The 27,562-nt window shown below is 48.0% G+C and overlaps 2 protein-coding genes across 5 annotated transcripts in view; both read right to left on the bottom strand.

The window, feature by feature from the left end:
- The window catches only part of PACS1 (phosphofurin acidic cluster sorting protein 1), a 138,519-nt gene extending 129,725 nt beyond the window's left edge, over positions 1–8,794 (bottom strand). For 2 of the 3 annotated variants that reach the window (XM_026483160.4, XM_026483159.4), the window contains exon 1: positions 8,271–8,792. In XM_026483160.4, the coding sequence (XP_026338945.1) occupies positions 8,271–8,620 (350 nt within the window). In that variant the 5' untranslated portion in view covers positions 8,621–8,792. Of the gene's footprint in view, positions 1–8,270 lie in introns of all 3 variants that reach the window. The other variant, XM_057317603.1, reaches the window with a different exon arrangement.
- A 1,517-nt stretch (positions 8,795–10,311) lies between these two features.
- SF3B2 (splicing factor 3b subunit 2) lies at positions 10,312–24,993 on the bottom strand. 2 transcript variants are annotated; one of them, XM_026483162.4, is made up of 23 exons: positions 24,919–24,993; positions 24,066–24,680; positions 23,841–23,887; positions 23,460–23,537; positions 22,461–22,709; positions 22,190–22,240; positions 21,120–21,237; positions 20,727–20,827; positions 20,291–20,387; positions 20,012–20,103; positions 19,411–19,626; positions 19,110–19,247; positions 18,857–18,937; positions 18,416–18,643; positions 17,228–17,377; positions 16,470–16,559; positions 16,250–16,357; positions 15,335–15,442; positions 14,907–15,049; positions 14,722–14,823; positions 11,151–11,250; positions 10,875–11,060; positions 10,312–10,543 (listed from the first exon to the last, which is right to left on the bottom strand). In XM_026483162.4, the coding sequence occupies exons 2-23, from the start codon at positions 24,196–24,198 to the stop codon at positions 10,472–10,474; spliced, it is 2,688 nt and encodes an 895-aa protein (XP_026338947.1). In that variant the 5' UTR covers positions 24,199–24,680; positions 24,919–24,993; the 3' UTR covers positions 10,312–10,471. The 2 variants fall into 2 exon arrangements, with proteins under 2 accessions (XP_026338947.1, XP_026338946.1); XM_026483161.4 differs by lacking the exon at positions 24,919–24,993 and having other exon boundaries at positions 23,841–23,890; positions 24,066–24,249.
- Positions 24,994–27,562: the final 2,569 nt, after the last annotated feature.

The following is a 27,562-nucleotide window of genomic DNA, read 5'->3' as shown; positions in this document are numbered from 1 at the left end:
GGGAAAGGGATCTCAGTACTTGCCTCTAATGGTGATTGTGACACACAGTAAATGCTCGATTAGTCTGGTTCACTTCATTCAGGCATCAGCTCAAATGTCACTTCACCAGAGACCTTCTTTGACCACCCTATCCAAAAGAACCCTTCCTCCAACATTCTCAATTCGCTCACTGTGCTTTATTTTTCATCATGGCATTCACTCATTACCTATTTATTATAAATATAACTATTTGTTTATTATCTGTCTCCCTCCACCTAAATGTATACTCTAGGAGAGAACGAATTTTGTCAACTTGTTTGCCGCCGTTTCCTCAGCACCTACAGCACTGCTTGCACAGAGAACGATTCAAAAAGTATTTGTTGAACGAAAGAATTGTGTATAACAAATATTCACTCAATAAACATTATAAAAAGTCACCGTTCATTTGATAAATGTATTCATTGGTATTCATAAGGTAACTAATAAATGAATAGGATTATTTCAGATGATAGTAACTAACTGTGAAGATTTATAAACTTCCAGAATGTAACAGGCAGGTAAGGGTAGCTTTCCAAGGTGGTAGATTAACTGAGACCTGAATGATACTCACAAGTGTGGGGACAAAGCATCCCAGGTGCAAGTGCAAAAGCCCAAAGGCAGAGGTGACCACGTCTAGGCCCAGCTTGCCCTGAGCCAAGTGAGCACAGTGGAGAATGACAGAAGATAAGGTCAAAGACACAGAAAGGGGTCACATCTTAAAGTCTTTTCTAAGGCATGAAGAGCGGTTTTATTGTAAGTATGATGAAAAGTTATTTGATAGTGTCACTTACCTCTTCACCCACTAGAATGTATACTTATGAGATCAAGGAGACCAGCTGGTCTATAAACATTTGCTAAATGAATGAACTGGGAAGATTATGAAGAAGGGAGTGACATAATCTGATTTTCTTTTGAAACATCACCCTGAACTGCTACTAGTGGTTACACTCTGGGAGGAAACTAGGGTGACAAAAGATGGGTAGAATTACAAACAGTAGAATGCAATGTGGTTTGAGAGGTACTGTAATACAGAGAAACGGAAGGATAAAGCTGCTCTATAAACCTTGAAGCCGTTTGGCGTTTTTAAACAGGAGACAGGAAAAGGTCAGTGAGGAAGAACAAATAAATGACAACTGATGTCCTAAGCCTTTTGTGTTTTCCATACTATTAAAAAACAAACCAAAAAAAACCTGCTACAAAGAATCTCTAGCTCACCTATGAAAAGAGGAACAAAAGGAAAACTCAAGATAGACACACACACACACACACACACACACACACAATGTTTTGGAGAACAACGGTAAAGAAAAAGAACCTTTTTATGTCTAAGCACAATAATCAATCTAAATTTCCTCAGGGACAATTCATAAGCCAATTACATCCACAATGCGACCTGGTGGAAATCTTGCTCACGGTAAGGTTTTGAGAGGCAAGCTGTCATTTGGAAGAGTTACACAGTCCACAAACAGAGGAACAGGTATTCCTCTAGTAGGAATCAAGTTTTAAAACATCATTCCCTTCATATCTACCTTTATCTGTATTGAGCCACTAAAAAACACATAAATTACAGTGTAATTTCTAAATACACATCACAGTTCTAAAATTTTTTTGCCAAAATACTCTATGGATATTACCTAGTGTCATGTTCACAGAACTAGAAGTACTGTGAATGCTGAAAGGGTTTATCTGGGAGTTGGCAAGGACCATTGCTCCCAAAGAGAAAAAAGGAAGGACCGTATTCAGGGTGAGAAAAATGTGTGAAGCTACAACTAAACTCAGAGATTCTCACCTTAAAACACTTAATTACCTATAAGAATCTACGTAAAGGGGCGCCTGGGTAGCGCAGTCGTTAAGCGTCTGCCTTCGGCTCAGGGCGTGATCCCGGCGTTCCAGGATCGAGTCCCACATCGGGCTACTCGGCTGGGAGCCTGCTTCTTCCTCTCCCACTCCCCCTGCTGTGTTCCCTCTCTCGCTGGCTGTCTCTCTGTCACATAAATAAATAAAATCTTAAAAAAAAAAAAAGAATCTACGTAAATATTAAATAAACAAACAAATAAATAATTGTGCCATTTTCAATACTACTTTGTCAACCACCCACCACAGGGGAAACAGCATCTAGAACATTCCCCATTCACCACATTTACTATCAATAAAAACGAATAATCGATTCTAGATGCAAGAAAGGAAGGTAATGAGTGGAGTAAAACTTTAGTCCCCCATGTCTTCATCCATTCGATATGTATTTTTTTTATAGCCTTATTCCAATATAAAATTTATGAAGTTCACTTCTTTAAAGTATACAAAGAAAGTTGATATGTATTTTTAAATATATATTTTTAAAACAACAGTCACTGGTCTGTTTTGTAATACCTGTATAATCATATAAGGTTTAGAGATCACCACAAAAAATAAGGACAAAAATTAATATCACACCTAATCAACCATCTAAAAAGCCACTTTTTTTTTTAAAGAATTTTAGTTATTTATGCGAGAGCAAGAGAGGAAGAGAGAACAAGTCAGGGGGAGGGATAAAAGGAGAGAAAGAAGCAGACTCACCACTGAGCAGGAAGCCCAATATGGGGCTCAATCCCAGGACCCCAGGATCATGACCTGAGCCGAAGGCAGACACTTAACCGACTAAGCCACCCAGGTGCCCCTAAAAGCCATTTTAGAATGTCTCCAGACAGTTTTCTCAATAGGTACTGCGTAAGACCTGAAACTGTGGGAAACAAATGGCAGACAGGCAACAGGAAGCAAATTCCCTACAAAGAAGTGAGCAGATTAAAACGTAAAAACATTTAAAAAGGAACAACTAACAGAGGAAAACTAACAGGTCCTAGAAATAATGAAGAAAAGGGACATTTTAAAATAATCTGGACGAGGGCAAACATATTCAGCGTAATTAAATAAATAAGGAGAAACCACAGATATTAATACTAGAAATATCATGGTTAAGCAATCTTCTCTTTAAAATAGTGTTATCTAGGGACACCTGGGTGTCTCAGTCGGTTAAGCGTCTGCCTTTGGCTCAGGTCATGATCCCAGGGTCCCGGAATGGAGACCCACATTAGACTCCCCGCTCAGCAGGGAGCCTGCTTCTCTCTGCCTGCCATTCTCCCTGCTTGTGCGCGCACTCTCTCTCTCTCTGACAAATAAATAAATAAAATATTTTTTAAAAAATAGTGTTATCTAATAGAACTTTCTGTGGTCCTGAAAATGTTCTAGATCTGCCTTGTCTAATACGGAAGCCACTAACCACATGTCACTAGTGTGACACGAAATGCAGCTAATACAACTAAGCAAGATAATTTTAAATTTTATTCAATTTTAATTAATCTTAACTTAAATAGCAACTAGTGGTTACTGTATTGGACAACACAGCTTTAAAGATAAAACAGCTTATGATGTTAAGATTTAATTGGATGTCAAATGGAATGCTTTCACAAACTGTTTTCTGGAAGATACATAAGCTAAGTAACAATTTATCATCATTTACTGGCCTTCTCTACTGCTCTTCTACTCTACTTCTCTACCCAAGGTAGAGGCCAGGTATAGGTCTGTTTAAGCAGCTCCCTGAGCTGTGACTGCAGCTCTTCTCTGGTTTGTAATAAGGTAAAAGGGATGCAGGTCCAGCAGGCTTTCTAACCAGACAACTGCCTTGTGAATGGCAGGAAGAAGAAAATACTCTAGATCTTGATTCTTGATTCTCTAAAACCATCAGAAGCTATGCTGGTTATTCTTCCAACTAGGCCTAGAGAAGGGAGGATTCTGTCCATGCTTGCCAATCTAAAACCAAACCACCTCACTCAATCCAGCCCAAGGGGCCTCTGAAAGACATTCTAAGACCAACTTCAAACTATCTTTTCTCAAGAGCCCTAATACTACTCTGAACCCACACTGGAAAAAGACCAACTCTTATGAGCATTCCCACAGCTACCCTAGATGCCTAAAGTACTCCCAGAATGTGATGCTGCAGATGGAAGCCAAGCCAACTCCAAATTTCGGAGAACACACTAAACCTTCAAGTCCAGGCTAAAACAGGACAAGCTTCCTGAGCTGAGGCAGTGAAAAGACCCACCCCATATTCTTACTTGTACCTCCCTCATGCACGCTAAGGCAAACACACACAGTAACAGTAGCAGCTTATTGGCTCAGCTAAGAAACTGGAAAACTAGTTTAAAAAGAAATCACATAACCACTAAGGTGCCCAAAAGATCTGTAAATCGATACATGTAAAACGGACTCTGTGAAAGTCATTCTCTTTCTGACTTAAGGAATCTGAGCTTCCACAGGGACAATGGATAATATTACCCTGATAGAGAGGATATTCTATTACAACACTCACAATGTGAAACTCAAATCTTCTAAGATACGAATATGCTTTTAAGACTTTTAATGCTAGGGAAATAATAGAAATTTCACCAGGTCTCTCTTATTTGATCAATTTCATATCTATCATTTAAGAAGTACTTTCTCTTATAGACCTATAGATCCTATTTTGTCTTTATTTCACTCACATTTTAGAATGAATGGCAAGCAAAAGTATTCCCAATCAATGGATAAAAAAACTAGAGGTGTGGAAGAGTTTGCTCTGGCACACAATAAGAATATAAGAATAATATATCCTGGCTTGCCTAGTGCTTTCGTGGTTAGAAGGGCAACTGTCCCTAAGTGTCTTGATGGAAGTAACACTTCTACTGCAGACTAGTCATACCAACTTAGCCATGGCCACCTCCTTTGGTTCTAACAGCTTTATTCAATAAGGCTTAACTTGGGTACCCAATCAAAAAAAATATGTGGTCTAAGGAGAAATGTGACTGATAACTCCTGAACTCTTTCCCTAAGAGCACATACAGATAAGGATATGCAGATGTGCTCTGTACTCAAAGACAAATGTGATACAGTTTGTAAGTGATATAGCAGAACACATTTTATCTCCCAATAATTGGTTTTATGCCACTGAGAAAATTTTGTACACCTGTGAAATTCAATAATTTTTCTGCCTCCCCTACTGAAGTAACTCAAAAAGAGAAAAGAACATCAGGGAAAACTTCACCATACAAGGACCAAAGAGAAGGGATCAACGATGAACTCTTCCCTTAACATCACGCAACATGCCACCTGCCTCTAATGTTGCCACACCACTAGCCAGTACATGGGCCATAGCAGAGGAAGCACTACTTAGTATGGAGAGAAAACAATGTCAACTTCTAAAGCTGTGAATTTCATGAACTATAAGAGACCCACCTGCTTACAACAGAATCTTAAAAGCCAACTGTATTTCCCAGTGATTACCTCCGGAGAGTGAAAACAGAGGCAAGACTGGGGGCTTTTTCCTTTAAAATTTCCATCTTTCTGTACCGCTTGAATTTCTAATCACGGACATTTATTAATCTTTTAATTTTAAAAAATGCTGGTAAAAATGTCAATGAATAAAACAATTTAGTTATTTTAAAGCCAACCATAGGTATTCTCTTCAACCATTAAAAAGTTAAAATATATATAAAGCCTTAAATCCACAATCGTGTTTACATTTCTTAAGTGCATTTATATTACATGCTTGTGTCTCATTTAAGTTACATGAGGCAAGAATGTTAATCCTAGGCTATAGAGAGAGTGCTACACACAGGGTGCACATTGCCAATATATTCTAAACATGAACAAGTAAACAAGGAGACCTCAAATTAACCAGATGACTCTAGTAATTGGAAGGGCCAATAGCAGGACATTTTCTCCCCACAGGGTGTTATTTTCCATCCTGCAGATAAAACAGCATGCTCCAAAGAGCACAAGTGTTCCACAAGGAGCTGGGAGGCACAGGGGTGATAGCTGAAAAACAAAGTCAGAGCAGGACAGCTGACAATCTCAAGGACTGGTTGGTAGACATGACATAAGTGCATGCTCCCAGCAGGTGAAAACAACAAGCCAACCTAAGCCTCTCACACCAAGTCAGCATAATAATTGCCAATTACTCAGGATGGAAGGCTGTTTCTTGGGCTAATAATTTATTACATGGACTTTTAAGTGACCAATAAGCACAGACCAAAAAAAAAAAAAAAATCAACAGCAATCAGTGATTTTATTTATATCCTTCTGTTGCACAGCAGCTTCTTCCCAGTTGGCTCAATGCCTTTTTAATCTAACAAGCTAGAAAAAGCAGTTGTCCAAATGTCACCAATCAAACATAGCGATAGATGTGAAGGAAGAATGGGCAAGCATGTATTACTGTCACTGGACCAAGGCAGGTAAGGGTACAGTGCTTTTATGTTTGAAAGAGGAAGATTAAAATACTTCGACTATAGATGGACCTACCTAGAAAGAGAGAAGCCTGCTAAGGACCATTACACACTAAACTCCCACTTGAGTTTGGTGTTGTGCTAGGGCACTGGCCAAAGCAAACTAAACTATCGTGGCTTCTGATTACCCTGAAGGAAAGACAAAGAAAAAAGAAAGTGTAAGTCAGTGAAGTGAATGCTGAAACACAAAGGACATGAAGAGTAAGGGGAGGGGAGAGTGGGGCATGAATGGAAGACAATTTAGCATTATCTAAAAAAAGTTTCAGATGTATACTCCACAAACAGCAATTCTACCCCTAAATATAAAGCCAACCAAAAGAAACTTTTGCAAGGAACACCAGGAGTCCAAAAATATTTAAAGCATTACCGCTCCTGTTAACAAACAAGAAACAACCCAAATGTTCACCAAAATGAGAATTATGATATATTCATACAATGAAATTCTATCTGTTAGTGAAAATATTTAAACTAGAGTCGCTATACCCCACTAACAAGTCTCACAAGCTTAATGCTCAGTTAAAACCCACTAACACAACTGAATTAATTCACAGAACACATACAGTATGATGGCACTTAATATAAATATCAAAAACACTCAAAACTAAAAAATATTGTTTAGAGACGCACGCATGCAATAAAACTATTTTTAAAAGACAAGGGAAATAATAAACACACAATTCAGTATAGTGTTTACCTTTGTGGGGGGAAGTAGAGGATATGGTCAGGAAGGGGCATCCTGAGGGCTTCGACATAATTTATAATGCTCTATTTCTTAAGCTGAGTCAAGTATAGAAATGTACTTTTCATCATTTTGTAAAATATCCTATCTAGGAGGTATCTCTGTGTGCATGCGTGCGTGTGTGTGTGTAATTTTGTTTGCAAGAAATGATGCAAAATAAAGGGAGGGGGAGATAAATAGAGTTGAGACTGGAACCTGACAATACTTCCTAACCCCCACTTACACATCCATCTACCCAAGGCTGCTAACAGAATAAGGAGCGAGTTCAAAACTCCAAGGCAACAGAATCGGCTCAGTTTAGAGGTGACAAAAAGATCACCTCTAGGCACTTATCTGGGCTTACTAGGTGAAACCAGCTCCACAGTGTCTGTTCCCAGGGTAAACTGTAAGACACTGCACACTGTCCCCGAAGAGTTGGAGAAAGAAAGACTGCTTTGCCAATACAGAAACAGAAAACATCACAAACTCAGGCATATTTTACCAATGAAAGGAAAGTCCCCAGATGGTTCCAACAGACACAGGAATGGATTGAATTTAAGGAACCAGGCAGTAATTTTATGTAGCCCTCCAGGGCTAGGAGAATTTGTGACTAGCTACTAGCTACTGTATATGAAAAATACACTTAAAGACACACTAAATAGGACTTTTACAAGAGCACAGAGGCCAGGACCGACTGTGTGTAACCTGAAGCACAAATGAACGTGCGCGTATTGAAAACTAGAAACCTCGAGGATTACTTTCTGGGCTTTACCTGGCAGAAGGTGACAACGGAGTTTGGCACACGCTGAGTATATTGGGAAATAACAATATCAAAAGACATCTATACCACATCTATGTAACATATGTACAGCCCACGGGCGCCAACGAGGCAGGGAAAAGAGCCTGTGACATTCGCAGGGAAACTGACCGTCAGGAAGGCCGGATTCGGTCAGATCGTCGAGAGAGAAGGCCCCGGGCTGAGAGTCCAGAAGGCCCCAATCGGGGAGGGGAAAAGGGTGGTCCCGGGCCGAGGCAGAAGGTGGGGCTGCCAGGAGAGGGCGGGGTCCCCTCAGGAGGAGTCCCGGGAGGCCAGGCAGGAGCCAGGCCGGGCAGCCAGGGGGAATCCAGGGAGGGGGCGCTCCCTTGGGTTCTGGGACGGGGAGGAATGAGAAGGCGGGGGCCTGTCACAGACCCGGCCCTGCGGCCCCGAGGGCCCGGTCACCCCGCCCGCCGCTCACCTGGGCACGCAGCTGGACGAGCTCCGGTCCACCTCCCAGGTGGCGTACAGGTTCATCTGCACCGGGGCGGGGGTGCGGCCTGGCCCCGGGCCGCCGGGAGGCGCGGAGCCGGAGGCCACCGCGACGGCCATGGAGGTGGAGGTGGACGAGGACGAGGAGGAGGCTGCCGCCGCCGAGGTGGACGAGGACGACGAGGTGGCCTGGGCCAGCTTGGGGGGCGTCGGCTGCTGAGGCGTCGGCTGCTGCGGCGGCTGCTGCTGTTGCGGGGACTGGGCGACCCCAGAGCCCCTCTGGCCGCTGCCGCCCCCGGCGCCTCCAGGACCACCGCCCGCCCCTCCGCGTTCAGCCATGGCCCGGCCGGGGGTAGGGGGCGCGGGGGTTACGGGGATCCGGGCGACGCCGAGAGGACGCCCAGGCTTCTCCCACGGCGGCGGCGAGGGATCGGCTCGTCTCCTCAGCCCGCCCGCCCGAGCGCGCGAGCGAGCGAGCGAGAGGCTGCACGCACGCGCGGGGCCTCTCGGCGCGCGGTCCTCGCGCTCGCCCGCCGCTGCCTGTTGCGGCTCGCGCCGCCGAGACACTGGGTGGGCGTGTCCGGGGGGGCGGGGAGCTCTGGCTGGCGCCGGCCCCACCCAGCGCCGATGGGCGGGGCCCGAGCTCGCGCTCGCGCCCCTGGCGAGCCTGTGGGCGCGCTCCCCTCGCTCCCTAGCTGCCCGCGCTCCCCTCGCTCACGAACCCGGCCGGACCCTGCCCTCAAATCCACGGCGCGGGCAGCAGCTAGCGGGCCCGGTCCTCCCCTCCCCCGTCGTCCTCTCCGCAGCAACAGCCAGGCCAGCGGAAACTCCGCTTTTCCGGGGCGCGGCCCCGGCCAGGAGGAGGGCTGCCGCGGGAGCGCGCCTCGGGCCCCTCGGATCCCTAGGGCCGAGGTAGAAGCGGCCGCCGGCCGAAGCCCGCGTCGCACCAGCCTAGCTGACCCCCCGCTTTGCCGCCCCGGGGTTTCTTCACGATCTACAAAGGGAGCCATGGCTACCCAGTGGTCGGCCCACGCTCCTGTGGGCCGTGAAGTTTCCATCCCTTCTTCTCTCCACCATAGGCGCATCGGCTCAGGGACATGGAGTCCAAAAGGCCCTTGCAGGGGTGAAATATAAAGCTGAGCCCTGGCCCATCTGGATCCACCCCTCCTCCAAATTAGCATTATATAGTTCCGGGGCCCCCCATCCCTGCCCTCAGTTTCTTCCACCTGTAATGTTTTCTCTGCTTCACCATTTTATCTCTTAACATCCTACTCCTCCCAAAACCTAGCTCAATCAACTGCCACGTCCAACATGGGATCTCCCACACTACCCCTCACCTCCCCCATCCGTCACCTCCAAAAACCATCTTGAAGCCTCCTGACATGGGTACCTTGGTTGGTGCACTTAGGGCAAAGCAACACCAGTAGTACAACAGGGTATGACTTCTCTCCTCAGCACCCAGCAAATGCCTGTTGGGCCCCTGAAGTCCAACCTTGCCTGGCCTGTTGGGAAGACTTCTTGGGACCAGAGGACTAGAACCTGGAGAAAGCAAGCCCCCCACCCACCACCCCACACCGAGAGACTGGATGACTGAAACCACTCAGGAGTTCACATGGACTCAGGACAATCTAGATTTTGAGCTGTGTTCTCTCCCAGGTATGGACTTGGGACTCTTTGGGCCACAGGTCTATTAGGAAGGCCTGACCTGGCCTACTTCCCAAGCCCACTGCACTTCCTCAGCCCAGCCAGGGTGCTAAGCTGGCTATTTTTAGTCCCCAAGGACAAAGTAGTAAGGTCGAACCAGACCTAGAGGTACTTCCCGAAGAGCCCTCTCACAAAAGCAGGCAGTGGTAAGACACAATTTTGGCCTGGCTTTGAATTTATCACTAGTCTCAACTGCAACATGTGATCCAGGAGCGTGCCTCTGGTCACTGGGGCAGCCCTGAAGTTGCAGAAAAAGCCTGTTTTGGTCCTTTTACATGAGAGGATTAAGAGACGAAGGAGGATCAGAAGTGTTACATATGCATCTCTTTCCTTGGGAAACAGCTTTATTTACAAAACAGGTCTAAAATAAGAACATGAAATGACAAGTCCTTGGGAATTGTGGGAGAGCTGGCTCTTGGGGACCACATGTAAAGCCCAAGCATCCAGACAAAGGGCCTAAAGGAGAGCCAGGTGTGTGAGGGGGACCTAAAATTTGAACTCCTTGTATTTCTTGCTGCCCCCGCGGCTGTCCTGGGGCTGAGCTTTCCGTTTCTTTTGCTAGAGGAGAGAAAGAGAAACAGGTTACAACAGGTGAAACAACCCACTGGCCCCCAAGACAAGAGTGGGCAGCCTGACAGCCACATAGGTCTGTGGAAAAAGTGCTAAAACTGGATTCTCAGGCTTGCATGAGTTCTCCCTGTGCCTTAGTTTCATCATCTTTAAAGAGGGCAGCCCACCAGAGGATTTCTAAGGTTTCCAGCACCAGGGAAGCTCAGGGCAGCAGACACGGAGTACACCCTAATTCCCAGAGGACACGCCACTGAAAAAGGGAGTCCCTGGTACCTAGTCCCTGGCTCACACCCAGCTGGGCTCCCCGGTGACCTCCTACCTTTTGTTTGGCAGCATGCTCGGCCACCATGTCACTAAAGTCTTCCTTCTCCACCTGTGCCTGCTGCTCCCGCACATGCTCCTCATACTTCTGGGTCATGGCCATGGGATCCAGCTCCAACTCTTCAGGTGCCAGGGCCACTTCCACACCTTGTAGCTCAGGAGCCGGGCCCTTCCGGCTCATCACCTAGAAAAGGGATCAGAGTCTTGTCATCTACAGAGAGGCTTAGAAGACTTCGTTTCTGCCCCCTTTCCCAGCCCCCAAAAGAGTGCTCACTGTGGACATGTCATAGATGTGGGTTGATCCCATCATGGCTCCCCCAACGGTGGCTGTTCTCTTCTCTGGTAACACAGTGAACAGCTGAGGTGTCTCGCTTCTGCAAAGGACAATGGAGTCAGGCCCAAAACGGAAGGTACGTAAGGGTCTCCAGAAGGGGAAGCAAAGAGAACTCAAGCAGCACCTCCACCCAGCTCCCAGAGAGATACCAAGACACCCAGAGGAAAAATGATGCCTAGGCTGCCTCTGCAGGTCGTAGAGACTCATAAGAGGAAAGGACTGGGTCAGTGGGGAAGGGGATGGAGCAGTGCTGATTCCAGGAAATACAGCCTGGAAGGAATACAGGGACTGAGTTAAAGGATCCTCTGAACCAAGTTTAGAGGATCAGAGACCAATATTCCCACATGTGAAGAAGGGTTAAGAGTCAGACTGAATGTTTCCAGAAGAACTCTTGTACAGAGAAGATGGCAGGAGAAAAAGAGACAACAGCTCCTGCCCAAAGTTGTACCTGGAGTTCTAACATAGAGAACTCAAACTTCCAGTACCTCCTATGGTGCAAGAACCACCTGAGCCAGTCTTGCCACGTATTTCAATCATTCCACTCAAAACACAAGAGCAAATCTACCAATATCAACCCAGACCTCTCCCTACCTCTCCCCCTGGAAGGGGTAACAATCTATTCTCACATAGCAGCCAGAGTTAACACCTTAAAACAGCTCAGATCTTGTCATTCCTTTGCTCAAAATCCTCTGAGGCTTCTGATTATTTAAATAAACCCAACTTCCCTACGTGATCTAAAGGTTCATAATCCAGGGGCGCCTGGGTGGCACAGCGGTTAACCGTCTGCCTTTGGCTCAGGGCGTGATCCCAACATTGTGGGATCGAGCCCCACGTCAGGCTCCTCTGCTATGAGCCTGCTTCTTCCTCTCCCACTCCCCCTGCTTGTGTTCCCTCTCTCGCTGGCTGTCTCTATCTCTGTCGAATAAATAAATAAAAAAAATCCTTAAAAAAAATAAATAAATAAAGGTTCATAATCTGGTCCCTTACTTAATCCCTTTTCACTATACTCCAACCACAGGACCCTTCTTTTCTTCCTTGAATATGCAAAGCTTGAGACTTCTTCAGAAAGAGTAACAGGGACCAGATCTACCCTCCCATCTGAAACAACCAAAAAAAACAAAACAAAAAACAAAAAAACAAAGGGCAAAACACATGAAACGAAGATCTCCAAGTAACTGGACAGAGGGTAGCAAAGGAGAGTAACTCGTGAGACAGGAAACAAATGAGGTGTGTCCTTCAGTTGCTCTGCCTACTGCATTGAGAGAGTCTGCAGGCCATAGAACAAGGAGGGGGAGCCCATGTAGGGCCCAGAGGACTCGCGCGGACTGAGTTGAAGGGATGAAGCTGAACTCCAGAGAGACCAAGGCAGCTAGAGATCACACGGCAGAGTCCTAGAGAAGAGACAGCAGCGCAGAGACTTGAGAACTCGAGAGACCGATAGAGGGTCCTCCTCAGTACTCAGGTGAGTAAAGTACCAGAGCTGGGGAAAGAACCACCCAGAAGGGCTATGGCAACAGTGCCTGTTGCCCACATGGGACTGGGAACAGTGCCTAACTCACTAGCCTGATTAAAAATCCTCCTGATTAACAGGGCATTGGGTAGAGTATACAGAATGTCCTGTGCCTTGTAGTGGAGAGGACTGCACACTGCTTCAGTCCTGCTTCAGGAACCTGAAAAGCAAGACCTGAGAGAATCAAACTGTTTCCAAGTACCTTAACTGTGAGCCTAAACAAACCTGAACAAGCGTTATAAGAATGTAAAAGATCCCTGCACCCCAATAAAGTGAATTTTACAAAGTCTGGCTTTCAATCAAAAATTAACAAGCATGTGGGGCAGCTGGGTGGCACAGTCAGTTAAGTGTCCAACTCTTGGTTTTGGCTCAGGTCGTGATCTCAGGGTTATGAGATCAAGCCCCGCATTAAGATCTGTGCTCAGCGTGGAGTCTGCTTGGGATTCTCTCTCTCTCTCTCTCTCCCTCTACCCCTCCCGCTCATACTCTTTCTTTCTCTCTCAAATAAATGAATCTTTAAAAAAAAAAAAAAAAAGGAAATACAAAGAAAAAAGATATTTTCAAAATGAACAGAGGATAAGTGAGCCGGAAGGCAGCTTCAAGAGACCTAACACATATATGACTGGAGTTGCCAAAGGAGAAGAGAAAGCAAAGGGAACAGAAAATATATTTGGAAAGGGCACCAGGGTGGCTCAGTCGGTTCAGTGTCTGACTCTTGACTTCAGCTCAAGTCATGATCTCAGGGTTGTGAGATCAAGCCCCATGGAGCCCCCTTGGGATTCTCTCTCTCCCTCTCTCTCTGCCCTACCCCACCCCAAAAAGGTACTAAAAGTAAAATAAGGTACTAAAAGTAAAAAATTACTGTCGACCTAGAAGCATATTCCTGACCAAAATAAAAAATCTTTCAAAAGCACATTTAAATAAAACCAAAAAAATTTTTAAATAAATCTTTCAAAAGGACAAACAAGAAGTTTTTAGACTGCCGACACTGAAAGAATTCATGACTGGCAGACCCACAACAAGAAATGCTGAAGGATGCCTTTCAGGTGGAAGGAAAATGCTACCAGATGGAAACCTGGACGTACACAAAGAAATGAAAGAACACAGAGAATGATAATTACATGAGTTAACGTAGGACTAATTATTCAAATCTCTCTAAAAGGTAACTTTCAAAAAAAAAAAAAAGACAACTGACCATTTAAACAAAAATATCCACATAGTGTAAGATTTATAACACGTCAAAGTAAAAAACCATGACAACAGTGCAAAGGTTGGGAAGAGAGAAATGGAAGTATGCTGCTGTTAGATGTTCACTACTCCCGAGAAGTGGTAATATCACTTGAAGGTAGACTGTGATAAAGATGGATACTATAAACCCTACAGCAACCACTAAAGATAATAAAACAGAGCTTTACACTTAATAAGTCAATAAAGGAGATAAAATGGAGTCATCAAAAAAATGTTCAATTAATTTAAAACGTAAGCAAATGGGAAAATGGAACAAAAAAATGGAATGGGCAAAGAGCAGATCACCTCAGGAAAAAGGGATCAATTCATCAAGAAGACTTAACGATCCCACACATTTACATACCTAGTAAGAGAGTTTCCATTGCAAGACTATGAGAAACCCATGCCTGTCTTAGGTACTCACGGTTCCTTCTGCCCCAGATCATCCTGTGCTTAGATCTTTCCTCACATTGAGCTCTCGGCTCAAATACCTCAATGAGACCTTCCCAAAGATCCTCCCACCACCCAACTCCCTCCACATCCCATTACCTAGTTGACTTTGCTTCACCATCCTATCCCTACCTGAAATCACCTTGTTCTCTGATGAACTGCTCGCCTTGTGTTTTTACTGCCTAGAGCAGTGCCGGGCACAGAGCTGGGTGTTCCATAATTGGTTCACAAGGTGGGGACAGGGGGGTGACAAGTCAGCTGCCCAACCCAGAGGCCGAAGGGAAGAGGAAGACCTTCCCGCTCAGCCCTGCCTGTTTCTCTCACCCGTCCATCGCTTCTTCAATCTTCTTCTTCCTCAGCTCAATGAGTTCAGGGGTCTCCATTCCAGCTGGCACTGACGAGAACCCTCCAGGAGTGATGAGGCCACTTCGAAGAGAGAAACAAGCTCTGGAGTAAAGAGAAGGCCCCCAGTGACAGACCACTTTAGAGATAGACTTTGCTCTCCCCACCTGTCTGCAGGGGTAATAAAGCCTGTCTCATCTGGTTTATCCTCATCACTTTCCTCCTCTTCCTCTTCTTCTGAAGACTCTTCATCAGATGGCTCCAGCTCCCCCCAAGGGGTCCTATCAATCTCTTCTTCCTCAGTCTTGGTCTGAAACAGATCATTCAGTCATTCAGTCATTCAGCAAACATTTACTATGTACCTATAGCACATATCAAGTTGTTGCAACTGAAGGGATATAAAAGTAAACAGACAATAATCTCTGCCTACAGAGAGTTCATATTCTAGCGCAGAACTTAAGTGAGTCACATCTTAGGAAAGCTCATGCCCTTTTCCAGATTCTGAACTTCCGAACACCCAGTTCCCTAATAATTAATCTATAAACCAACCACCTCTACACTTCATGACCTGAAGTAAGACAACCATGGCCTATACCTGAAATTCAGCAGCATTGGTTCCAAACACGTCCCCGTAGAGTGGTTTCCCAGTCTCATCTACTGGGGGTTTGCCCCAGCCACCAGCATGGTACCCGAAGGAACAGCTCTGCAAGAGACCAACTACAAGTCAGTTCCACTACTAAGCTCCAGAGCAAAGACTGAAACCCTGGAGAAAAGTCACACCACAAAGCACAAAACTAGTGCTTGGCAACTCTGGAAATTATGATTTCAGAGAAGGATTAAATGTTACAAAGCATTACAAAGCAAAAGCAGTAAGCAACAAAAATCCAGAGATGATAGGATGGGGAGATGGGAGGCAGAGAGCCGACATAAACCTCAGCCTTCACGGCAGAGTCCATGCTGTCTGAAAGTAAATCACATACTTTAAAAAACAGGACTCTTAACTTCTTACTGTTTTTTTTCTAACTTTGGGAAGCTTTTAAAATCTATGTCTTTAAAGGGACAGAAATTTTTACCTAAAGTTTAACAATTATGTCTTTTTCACTTTAATGACTTTGCTATCTATTAAAATTTCTTTAAATCAATGCTTCATATTTAAAAATAAAAGTGTAATGCCCTTCTTGAGATAAAATTATTTCCATCTGTCCAGCCATGTATATATCAAAGAGGTATCTGAAAACACATTCACCAAATTTTAAATCTGGTTATTTCTGAATGGTGAATTATAGGTGATTTGTTCCCATCTTTGGACTTGTCAATTCTCATTGACTGTTTTATGGTGAGCATGTCAGGTTTTCTAACAACAAAAACTACTACTCTTTTCTTGGGGAAAAAAGAGAGAGAGACAGAGACATGGTGGGGTGGGATGAGAGAAGGACCTACCCCCCCCCCAAAAAAAATCATCTTCCAGTTAAAAAGCAGAGGCAGCTAAGAATGAAAGACCAGTGCTCACCTCGGGGATGGGCGAGTTCAGCCCAGGAATTTTCAGGTTGGGGTACGACGGGGGTGGTCCATATCGCTGCATGGCAATCAGCCACGGGGGAGGGACCTTGTGAGCATTCTGCAGGAAAAAGAGAACAGGATACCATCTGCCCAACCCTGTCCTTTGTCTCCCTTCTGCCCCCAATTCCCACCCTCTTCTTGGCTTCCCCAGTCAGGTAACTGGCACTCACTGGTCCTACTGGCATCCCCAAGGAAATCCTTAGCTCATCAGACAGATCTCCTGGCTTCTTCTCCTTCAGTCGTGTCTCAAACTCCTTCCCCTGAGAAAAAAGCAGAGCACATTGCACTATGAATGCCAGACACACACTGGGAATTCAACAGCAAGAGGATAGGGGAACAAAGATGAGAAGTCCCAATCCACATCAGATACAAAATCCCACTGAGAGCTGCCCTAGTGCCTGCTGCTTCCATCACTCTTTTCCCTGGCTAGAGTAGGGAAAGGAATAAAGGCCAGGAAGGAGGGGAGAAGCAAGACTCCCAGTGCCGACATTAACCCACTAGAACATGGCCAGATTTAGGACCTGCTTTCTCATCTGCAAAATGAGGGCACTCGACAGGATGATCTCCAAGATCCTTCCACCTCAAAAACTCCCTAATATTGTGGTGACTGCTATTTCAAGGATCAGGAAAAAAAATAAAAACTTTTCTCCCACCCTCAATACTAACTGTTTTCCTAAAAGCATCTACAACTTGGCAACTCTGCCCCTTATCCAGTCATCACTTTAAAGACATAGACTGAACCTCTCCTCCCAAAAAAAACCTACCTCATTTTAAGATTTCAAATCCCACTCCATCCAAGGGGAGTTAAGAAACAATTCTAAGGCTGAGGAGAGGAGCCACTGTACCAACGTGAAAAGCCTTTCCAACCAAGAGTTACACAGCCGTGACCAAAGGCCCAGTCTTTTCTCCCAAGCCCCTGCACCCGAACCTCATAGTACAGGTCCCCATGGATGGTCAGCTTTGGCTTGGTCTGCCACTTGAAGAAAGCATCATGCAGTTTCTGGTAGTCAATGTCAATCTTCCCCATCTTGGGCCGAACCTTCTCTCGCATTTTGGACTTCATGGTCTTCTGTTCTTCCTGTGGAGAATGCCAGAAAACAGGTCATAAAGGATATTCACCAAGTTCGGCTCTTTATAGATTTGGCTCCCTGCTCCCAAAGAAATAAAGGGAGGGACACCTGGGTGGCTCAGTCAGTTAAGCACCTGCCTTCAGCTCAGGTCATGATTCCCATGCTCTGGGACTGAGTCCCACATCAGGCTCCCTGCTCAGCAGGGAGTCTGCTTCCTCTTCTTCTGCCCGTGCCCCTCCACCTGTGCTCTCTCGCTTTCTCTCTCTCAAATAAATGAATAAAATCTTTAAAAAAGAAAGTAAAGGGAAACCTCATGTATCTCATTCCAGAAGTCACCAAAATCCTTCCAGCTCGAACACCTCAAAATTACATAATCCATGTTGAACAAAATGGATGTATCATATAAAATTATCTTCTGCTGTGTACATTGACAAATATCTTCTCAAGCCCTCTGATCAACAGACTGACCTCATTAGCTGCCTCTGGACAGAACTGGGTGACTAGAGTCTGAGAGGCAGTTTTCATCATGTACTTTTGTACCTCCTGAATTTTTTTGCAGTACACACAAGTATTACCTACTCAAAGTATTTAACTTAAAAATTTAAATCTAAGAAGTTATATAACCACCATGAATCTCTAGCCACAAAGTGCATCAAGCTCACACTGGGACAGGGAACTGCAGACACAGCCAAAAGCCACCTGCAGGAAAAGCAGTCGCCGTGTGCAGGTCAAAGAGCTGGCTAAAGTGCACGCAGAGGAGGAATGAGGAGACAAGGGGGGAAACGGAACCGCGTGGAATCAGAAATCTCAGCATGGCGCAGGAGAGCTAACTCTAACATTGAGGCCAGGTCTGCCTTTCACGAGCTGATGTCTTTTCCTTGCACCCTTCCCGCCCTCTGTCACACGCAGTGCTGACTTCTGAAGAACGGATCATTAGACAATTAACAAGAAGGCTGACTTCGGGAACCACATTTCCAATTTTGAAATAAGCTGCCATTAAAGGACGTCGATCTCCAGGGCAGATCTGAGCTCTGGCCATCCCTTACCTTCTCCTGCAGGGCCTCCCGCATCTCCTGGATGCCTGTGCGTTTGATGAAGTCCGGCAGCTCAAACGGGGGCTTCTCAATGCCTCGTTTGCCCTGCAGGTACTTGCGCTTAAAACACCAGTGGCGTGGTACAGGCACAGAATTTCGAGTGGCCTTGAGGTGAACCAAGAGCTTGGGGTCTTGTGCTGTAACATCGTGCATCTCCACGACGTCAGGCCGAGCCACGAGCTGGAAAACACAGGAACATGCCACTAGAAAGCCCTAACTCTCAGATCTAAAACTTTCTCTTTCCCTTCCTCAGAGGACACGTGCCTAAGTCACCCAGGCCTCCTTCAAAGCCCCCATCCCGACCTCCAAAACAAAACCTCGTGCATTTTCAGGAGCTTCTCATGTGGTCTCCCAGCCATGCTCTAGGATGTGCTACATCAGCTCGGGTCTCACCTGCTTGAGTTCAGCCACAGTGAAGCGATTCATTCGGCGCAACTTTTTCTTGGACAACTTGGGGGCTTCTGGCTTCTTTTCCTACAACAAAAACATCGTTTCTTTTGAACAGGACTAGCAGGTGTGAATCGCACTGCCCGGCTCATCCCAAAGGGTTTCTCCTTTGCAGAGGTTCACCATGGTCCCTCACTGCATGCATCTCAGCCACCCGTCCCGAGGCCCTACCTCCCCACCAGGCGCATGAGGGCCTCACCTGTTCATCATCACTACTATCGTCATCGCTGTCCTTGTGCTCCTCCTCAAAGCCCTTCTTCTTGGGGGCCGCAGAGTTCTCCAGTTTGTCAAGTTTCTCTGGCTCCTTCTCCTTCTCCTTCTTCACGTCATCGGTGAGCTGAGGAGGCAGACAATATGGAAATCCCAGCCCTTTGCTCCCCCTCTCCCCCCCCCAGTTCCTGAACCTAGCACTGAAAAGATGCCCTCCTTACCCTGTCTTTCCCCATCCCCGCCCATTCCCTGCTCAGCCCTGCCCCTTCCCACTGAGGGGCTCCTTGTACCTTGAAAGCCTCAAAAATCCTCTTGAAGAAGATGAAGTTGGGCTCATAAATTTCAGGCTCTTCAGTCACATACTCAATTTCAACGTCAGCTGCCGGGGAGTCAGAGCCACGGGACCGGGTAGACTCTTTCTCTCGGTCCCCAGAGCTCTCAGATGACGCCCCACGAACCCGCTGGGGCTTTTTCTTCTTCTTTCGGTTCCGCCGCTTCCGATTTTTCTTGCAAAAGACGGAAAACCAACTGGGTCAGAAAATCCAAGCACCTTGCCTGCCCCCTAATCTCCTCATCCGATTTCCCCAAGTGACAGAGGAAAGAAGCCTTGAAGTCTGACTCCAAAGTTCTGCTCTTCACAATCTGTGTGCCTCTCGGCAAATTCCTGCACCTCTCAGAACCTAAATGTTTGCAGCTCTAAGACGCAGGCACACATAATGCTCTGAACTCCAAGGATTTATGACAATTAAATGCAAAATATCTGTAAGATGCTTAGGACAGGAACTGACACAAAACAGCAGCTACTATTTATTGAACACCTCGAACTGGTGTTACTTTAGTGCCCAAATACCATCTCCTGACACTCCTTCCAGACTTGGCTCCATCCCATACCTCTTTTTTGGATACAGACACGGTGTCCTCCTCAGTCTCTGACGCTGACTGGCCCAGGGACGAGCGAGTATCTGTTTCCATTTCCTCTTCCTCTGTAAGGGAGAAAGGCGGGCATCAGTCTCCTTGCACTGGTACCCTGCCACTCGCCCACAGTAACTCCTCTTTACCAAGGGCCCGTTTCTCTCTCAAAGCCTCCTCAGGAAAGGGATGGAAGAATGCAGACTCAGCCTCGGCCTCTCCAGGTTCTGCCCTGCAGCCCTTGGGACACAATGGACTCACCCTGTTGAGAATTCATCTCTTCCTGGCGGCTCTCCTTCAGCTGCAGGATCTTTTCCAAAGCCTGGGGGATCTTGGGTCCCACAGAGGGGTCATCCATCTGAAAGAGACAACCCAGACAGAGGAGATGATCTCAGGATTTCTACCTCTTGTACTAGAAAGGCTGCCAGCCGGGTGATGTAAACAGCAGGTAGCAACAATATTAACTGGACCCAATCATCCCTCAGCATCCATCAGGGTGAACCTCAGAACCCTGCCCCAGAAATGTCTCCCAAACCCTACTTCCTGCCCTACCTATATACACTTTAACTAAATACCCGCCACCCCCCCACCCCTGGAAGTCCTCCTATCTTCTCTCAGAATCCTTCTCTAAAAATTCAGAAACAGTCCCCTCCTAAACCACACTCTCCTGTACCTAGAAAGAAATCACCAATCTCACCTCTCTATTCTCATCTCCAGGGGGTGGCGGGGGACCACGAGGCCGGGGAACCGGGGCCCCCATGGGCAAAACAGTGGGAGTGGGCCCCACTGGAGCAGCAACTGTGAGAAGAAAGAAATCCAATGTCAGAAGAGACAAAACCCACATTTTAAAAATTACCTTCCTTGTTAAAGGTCAGTGTGATGGTCACCCTTAGGGAGAGGGGTGGCTAGAAGAGAGCCGGGGAGAGCTTTTGAGGTATTAGTATTTTGGTTCTTGGTCCCGGTGCTGGTTGCACAAGTTGTTCAGTTTGTGACAATTCACTGAACTGTATGCACTTTATAGGATACGTTCTTATGTTTAGAATTTTTCAAACACATTCCTTTCCCTTCCGTTCCATTTCCAGGGTCTTACCTCGAGGACCCAGAGGAGTGCGAACACCAATCTGGCCCATGTCTTGTGGGGGCCGAGGGACTGGGGTGCCCATCTTGGCAATCTCCTGCTGCCGTTCCTGCTCTAGGAGCACAGCTGCCTATAAGAGAGACGTGGGAGTGAAGATAGCTTAGAAATCCATTGGGCAGACAGCCTCTGGCAAATGCAGGCTTTTAGCCAATAGGCCCAAGGAGAACAATCAGGTTCCACTTGAGTTTGGATATCCTCACCACCCCCACCCTTCCAGGCTACTGATCCAAAGGGAGGAGGCTTCTCATCATAAAAGAAAACCCCTGGAAATAACACCAAAAAACCCCAGGAAACTCCTGATTTCTAACAGAGAATTTAACATTTAGCTACACACAGCCCTCTATTTTTTAACAAGAGTTTTCTTCCCCCAAGAGTTTAAGTTATTTCTAAGGAACACGATTTCTTTTCTTACACCTGCTCCTCAAGATCTAGCACAATCTAGGCAAAAACAGCCCTTCATAAATAATTTCATATCTATTCCTGTTAACGCTTATTTCCTAACACTCCCAGGAACGCACTGTGGAACAACTGATAGGACGCCCCTCTGAGAGTGAATGTCTTCTGTATCATTCTCTAACTACACCTACCACGTTTAGTATAAATCCAATACAACCGACTAAATAAATCCAGGATCCACTCGTAGGTACCTAAAACGATATCACATAAGACTAACAGGAATCACCAACCTTTTTCTGTAATGGGCTAAATGATAACTATCTTCCACTTTATGGGCCGTTGCAAGGGCTGTAGTATGTTCTTGGTTTGCTAATTTTTTTTTCTTAACAGTCCCCTAAAGGTACAAAAACCATTCTTAACTTGCAGGCCATACAAAATCAGGTCACAGTCTGTAGTTTACCAATCCCTGGGCTCCAGAAAAGATGGGATTATTTAGAAGATACTGGAACTTAAGGATAAGGTAACCCCCATGGAAAACTTGCATGGTGCATCTCATTTGGGACACTAAGCACTAGAAGTGACAGCCAATGGACTGGACCATCAAGCCAAAGGCTGGGAGGCATTACCCGCTTCTGCTGCTCCAAGAGCTCATGTTCCTTCAGTGAATGATCTCCCTGCTTAAAAAAGAAAACAAGCTCACATCAGCACATCACTATCCCTCAGGCCAGGCTGCCACAACTCTGCTTCCTGGGGTCCTCTTCCAGCCGAGGGCCCATGTTCCAGTCTTGGGTCCAGACCGTCCCAGAAGGATCAGCCCCAGGATCTAGCTTTCTCGGAGGCTCCACTTCCCCCTTAGGACCCTGATGAGACCCACACGGAAGCTGCCACCTGCCCTACCTGCTTGGCACGCTCCTCTTGCTGCATCAGCAATGCTGCCTGCTGCTGCGCCAGCTTCAGCCGCTCCTCCTCTGACAGAGCCACAGGCTCACCCACCCGGAGAGGAGGTGGTGGCCCTAAGTTTGGTGGGCGGGGTCCAACTGCCATAGGAAAGCCAAGGCCAAGGCCTGGTGGAGGTGGTGGGGGTGGTGGAGGAGGTTGCAGAGGGGGGAGTCCCATGGGTGGTGGTGGCATGGGAATCCCAGAAAGCTGTGGAAAAAAATGTGAACATAACTAGGAAATGTTTACCTACTGCAAACGTTTGCTAGGGATCAACTATGAGCCAGGTGCTAGGATTCAAAGTCAAATGACAAATAATTCCTGCATACAAGAAAAGAATACTCGGTAGCAATACCGATAGAACAGAATGCTAACTTTGGGACACCAATCAAGGAAAGCTATCGATTCTCTCCCCAGAAAAACATGAGCACAGATTTTGCATACAATTTCAGGAAATTTGAGGACACCTCTAAAGGCCACCTCGGAACTCTTCATCCCACACAGAAAAGTCAATAGTTCCCAGGCCAGAGCCATTGTCCTAGAGAAAAATTCAAATCCTGGCTCTGAAAGGACATGGAAGTTGAGAAGACTTAAATAAACTGGAGCCAGTATGTCCCAAAAATGATTCACTAAATCTAAAAGCTATGAAATCAAATCAGGGAATGAGCCTTAATGTCACTGAACAAAATCGGAACTGTGCCCTGGGAAGGCAAAAAAAGAGTTCTTTCCAGCTGAAAGAGAATCAAATCAGGTTCCAGATCATTTAAGCTGAACCTTAAATGACAGGTAGAATTTGGAGAAGCAGACACTGGGTAAGGAGATAAGGATCAGGACCAAGGGAGAACTGAAGAGCTCCCATTTCTCCCTGCCCAATCTGTTAAGTTGCATCCTCAATACACTGTATGTGAGAGAGGCTACCCTGAAGAGAAGTCATCTTACAAAGTGGAACAACCTCCTTACCTGTGCCGACATGGGAGGGGGAGCAGCTTTGTCCCCATCCTCACCTCTCAGAACTGGCCGATTCAGAACGATGCCAGTCTGCAAAAGAGAAAGGACCCCACATCAGTCTAAGAGGAGCTGTTCCACAAAACGACATTCCCTCCCATTCATTCAACAAAACGTACCCAGTGCCTGTCTGCCAAAGCTTGAGGTAGGCACTGGAGAGGACCGACATATATAGAAACAATTACAACTGGTCAGGTAATGGCAAGAACAAGCAGAAAGAGCAAACCCCTGCTTGCTCTGCAGAGCTACGTAAAGAGCTAAAACCAAGTGGCGAGGGATCATGAAGGCCTTCTCCCGAAACTCGGCCTACCCTGACGTCCCGCCACCAGCACTTACCTGGCGGGTGTAGGTCTGCAGCCGTTCCACCAGCTCCTCGCGACTCCCTGCTGGGCAAAGCACAGGATCAATAGGGTAGGTCAGGGCGAGCAGGCCAGAGGGACCAAGTCAAGCCCCAGCGGTCCGCCTCCGCCCCTCCCCCTGCCCCGGGGTCTCCGGGGTAACCAGGCTCCGCTTCTCCCTAGGCCTACGCTGCCCCGGCTCTTGACCTCCCGAGTTCCTCACCCTGGATCGGAGCTCCGATCTCTGCCAATTTGGCCTGAAGCTCCTGGGCAGCCCAAGCGCCATAGTGCCCAGGAGGTGGCGGCGGCGGCAGCTGCAACTCTCCTTTGGGAGGCTCGGGATGCTCGGCCGCCATCTTATCCGCAAGAAGGCGCGCGACCAACCCGGAAGTTCGAGGCAGACCTGAGGCCCACTTCCCGGAACTTCCGGCAGCGCCATACGCCACGTCCGCTGGAGGATTGGCAGGCCTTTCGCCTTGAGGCCCAGCCCCTACGGTTCTCCAAGGGTCCTCGGGAGACCTGGCCGCAAAGCCTTCTGGGAGTTGTAGTACGCGGGTCCTGTTCTCTGCGGGTCTTACTGCGGGAGGACAGTGCCCGGCTGAAGCACCGGGAACCCGGGGGACTGGAGCGGGGGTGGGGTTGCAGGGAAAGATGGTCCCGCCCAAAAGGCGTGCTATCTGCTTGTGACCCGCCGGAGCGCAGATCTCCGGCCTTGCGACCCGACTTCCAGTTCAGGATTGAGAGGCCCGGACGCTTACGTTCCTCAGCGAGTCCTGAAGGACTCATACCGCCGGCGGCCGCGCGTTGCGGGCGCCAAGCGGGAGGTTGCCGCCGATGCCTGTGATAAAACAGTATCTGATTGTCTGCCCGCCCACCCCCGGCCCACGCATGGATGAATGGGCTGAAAGAGGATCGGAGCCGGAGAGGAGCGGGCTGAGCTCCAGCTGCCGACCTGGGGGAAGGGCCACACTAAAGCCCCTTTTTCCACCTATCAGGCCGGATCAAATGTCTCCGCTAGGCTTTCTCCCGCTTTCCTTTCCTTCCTTGAAGCTCTCATAACACGTACAAACACCTACCATTTGTTTTAAAGTCTTTTTTGCTCCTTCGCCCCACCTCCTCCCCAAGAACGTGAGCAGGGACCTGGTCTTTTTATTATCTGATAGCACCTGGCCTTCAAGAGGCGCTCAGTAATGATTAATGAAGAACAAACAAACAAACGACGCGGTCTTGCGGGCGACAGGGCGACAGGATTTGCGTCTTTTTTAGTCCGGAAAATGAGTTCAGAACTTTTTCTCCCCTGGTCCCCACCAGCCTACGGCGGAGTCGACGCTGCCTCCCTTGGCCTCCTCCCCAGGACCACCATCAGCAGCCGCCTGTGCGCCTGAGGGAAGGATGAGCAGATGCCCCCTGCTTGTCCAGCTTCCACCTCTCCCAATCCTGACCTGGCAATTCCGTTTCTCTCCCCACTTCCGCTAGCTCTGAGATCTCCTTCCCATTCTAGCCTGCCCTCTCACTGACAGGCTTACTGCCTGTGTCAGTGTGTGTGTGTGTGTGTGTGTGTGTGTGTGTGTGTGTGTGTGTGTGTTGGGTGAGAGAGCTGGGAAACTCAAGTCTCATTTTCCCCACACACCCACACCCTTCCTATCTTCTTTCCAGCATGCTCCATTTCACTGACTGCCCCCCAAAGAGAAGTAGCTGAGAGCAGGGAAAAGATAATGGGGTCAGGTCCAGGATATGTGGGTTTAGGAGAAACAGAAAAGGACTGTTCCAGGGAAGTTGCTCACATCCTAGTCCTAGCTAGGAAATTCTCTTTCCTCCTGCCCAAGCCTTGGTCCTTCCTCTTTCCATCACCACCACCATCCCAGTCTCTGGACACTCCCAAAGGAGAAGCCAAACCCAGAAAGGACAGAAGAAATAACAGTGGCGCCCTCCCCTCCAGCTTGTCAGCACACTCAGGAAGAACCATTCCTGACCCAAAGGAAGCATCTTTCTGCTCCCTGTAACTGGAGAACTGCTGGCAGGTTATTTGAGGCTGGAGGGCCCTAGACTTGTGTATGTGCTGGGGAAGGTGATAGGGGTCACTGAGGCAAGGTAAACTAAAGTCTGATGGGTGAGGAGGTAATGTAGCTAGAGCCAGAAAGGGACAAGTAGGGCCTCATCACAACAGCCCTGGGACCCAGGCAGGGCAGGACCTCCCTTTGTGCAAAGGGGAAACAGGGGCAGAGAGAAGTTGACATTACCAAGAGGCCAAACTGGGACCGCAAGCAGTTCTGACTCCAAGAGTCCCCATTCCCTTCTACCTCTTAACAAGGACCTTCGCACAAAAGCTACCTGTGTGGGGCTAGAATGGAATCCAATCCCTTCTAGTCCCAGTTTGGGCGGCTGTCCCAGCTCCAGGATCCTTGCCATACTAGGCTAAGAGGGGAGGAGAAAGCAGGGGTCCGTGAGAACCAATGAACTACATGTGGGACTGTTGGTGTCTGGCATGATTTTGGGAGGTGCTGCTATCCAGCTCCCAGGGCTACGGTAGGAGCTAAGGCCTAAGAAGGCAGAAAATTCAGGATAACGCCCCCCCCCCACACACCCATTAGAGTTTACACAGAGCCCTCACATGTATCACCTTTGCAGTCTCAAGCAGCTCCAAGAACAGCTCTTTATTGGAGAGCTGAAAGTATCCAGGCCCAGGGACTTGGGTCTTGACTCTGGGACTTAAGTCCAACAAGGGTCGAACCTGGGTTATCTGATTCCCAATACAAAGTGCTAAAGCTCTGGTCAGGAGTGAGTGGGTCTGGAGACCTGCTGGAGAGTAGGAGTGGGTCAGCAGCAGGGGACTGCCTCAGGGGCTGGAAGGAAAGGGTCCTCAGGAGTGCGAGGGTGGATGGGACCAGACCCCAGGCTGGAGCCGTGCTGCTCTGCAGGAGCTGGACAGAGGAGAAGGAGAGGAGGGAGGGAGCATGTGGGTGCTTGTAGAGGTACCTGTGTTTCTAACTCCCCCGGGACCCACCAGCCCAAGGTCAGCCTGTGGAGCTCAGAATGCTTAGCAATGCCAGAGTACCCAGATACTTTCTGGGCCTCAGTTTCCCCTACTGTAGAGTGAGGGCAAGGAGCTGACCACATTGGTCTCCAGTCTCTGCAAGGTTGCCAGGCGATGCCCGCATCCGAAGACCGCTCCTGGGCAGCCGGCGAGTCAGAGCTGCCCCCTCCCCTTCCCGCTCCCCTTCCCCTCCCCCTCCCCGGCTCGGCTGCCGGGCCCCCGCCCCCGCCCCGCCTCTGGTGTGCGATGGGGGGCGGGCGGCGGGCAGAGCGGAGAGGAGCGGAGCCGCCACCTGATCCCATCCAGGCGCTGAGAGGCGAGTGAACCGGCGCTCGGCGCTCAGGGCCCCCGGCGCCCTCCGATCCGCATTGGATTTCGGGACAAGGGTTGGGAGATAGCGGCGACCACCCCCCACCCGGGTCTGAGGCAGAGCCCACGGCGTGAGTACTGCAGTGGCCGGCCTGAGGCTGGGGGACGGAGGTGGACCAAACCCGGACAGAGATCGGAGATCGAGGGTGGGCGGGAGAGTGTCGTGGGGGCCTAGTGCCTGGAGAGCATGGGGAGTGGGGAGGCGCTCTGCCCCCTGGAGAGCGAGGGAGGCCCGGGGTGAGAGGGGGAATCTGGCCTATCCCCTATGGTGACCAGATTCTGGTGTCGGGATCTCTGGGGTAGGTGGGGATGAAATT

Source organism: Ursus arctos, unplaced genomic scaffold (genome assembly GCF_023065955.2).
Source record: "Ursus arctos isolate Adak ecotype North America unplaced genomic scaffold, UrsArc2.0 scaffold_23, whole genome shotgun sequence".
NCBI lineage: Eukaryota > Metazoa > Chordata > Mammalia > Carnivora > Ursidae > Ursus > Ursus arctos.
This window is presented reverse-complemented; position numbering and strand designations above follow the sequence as displayed.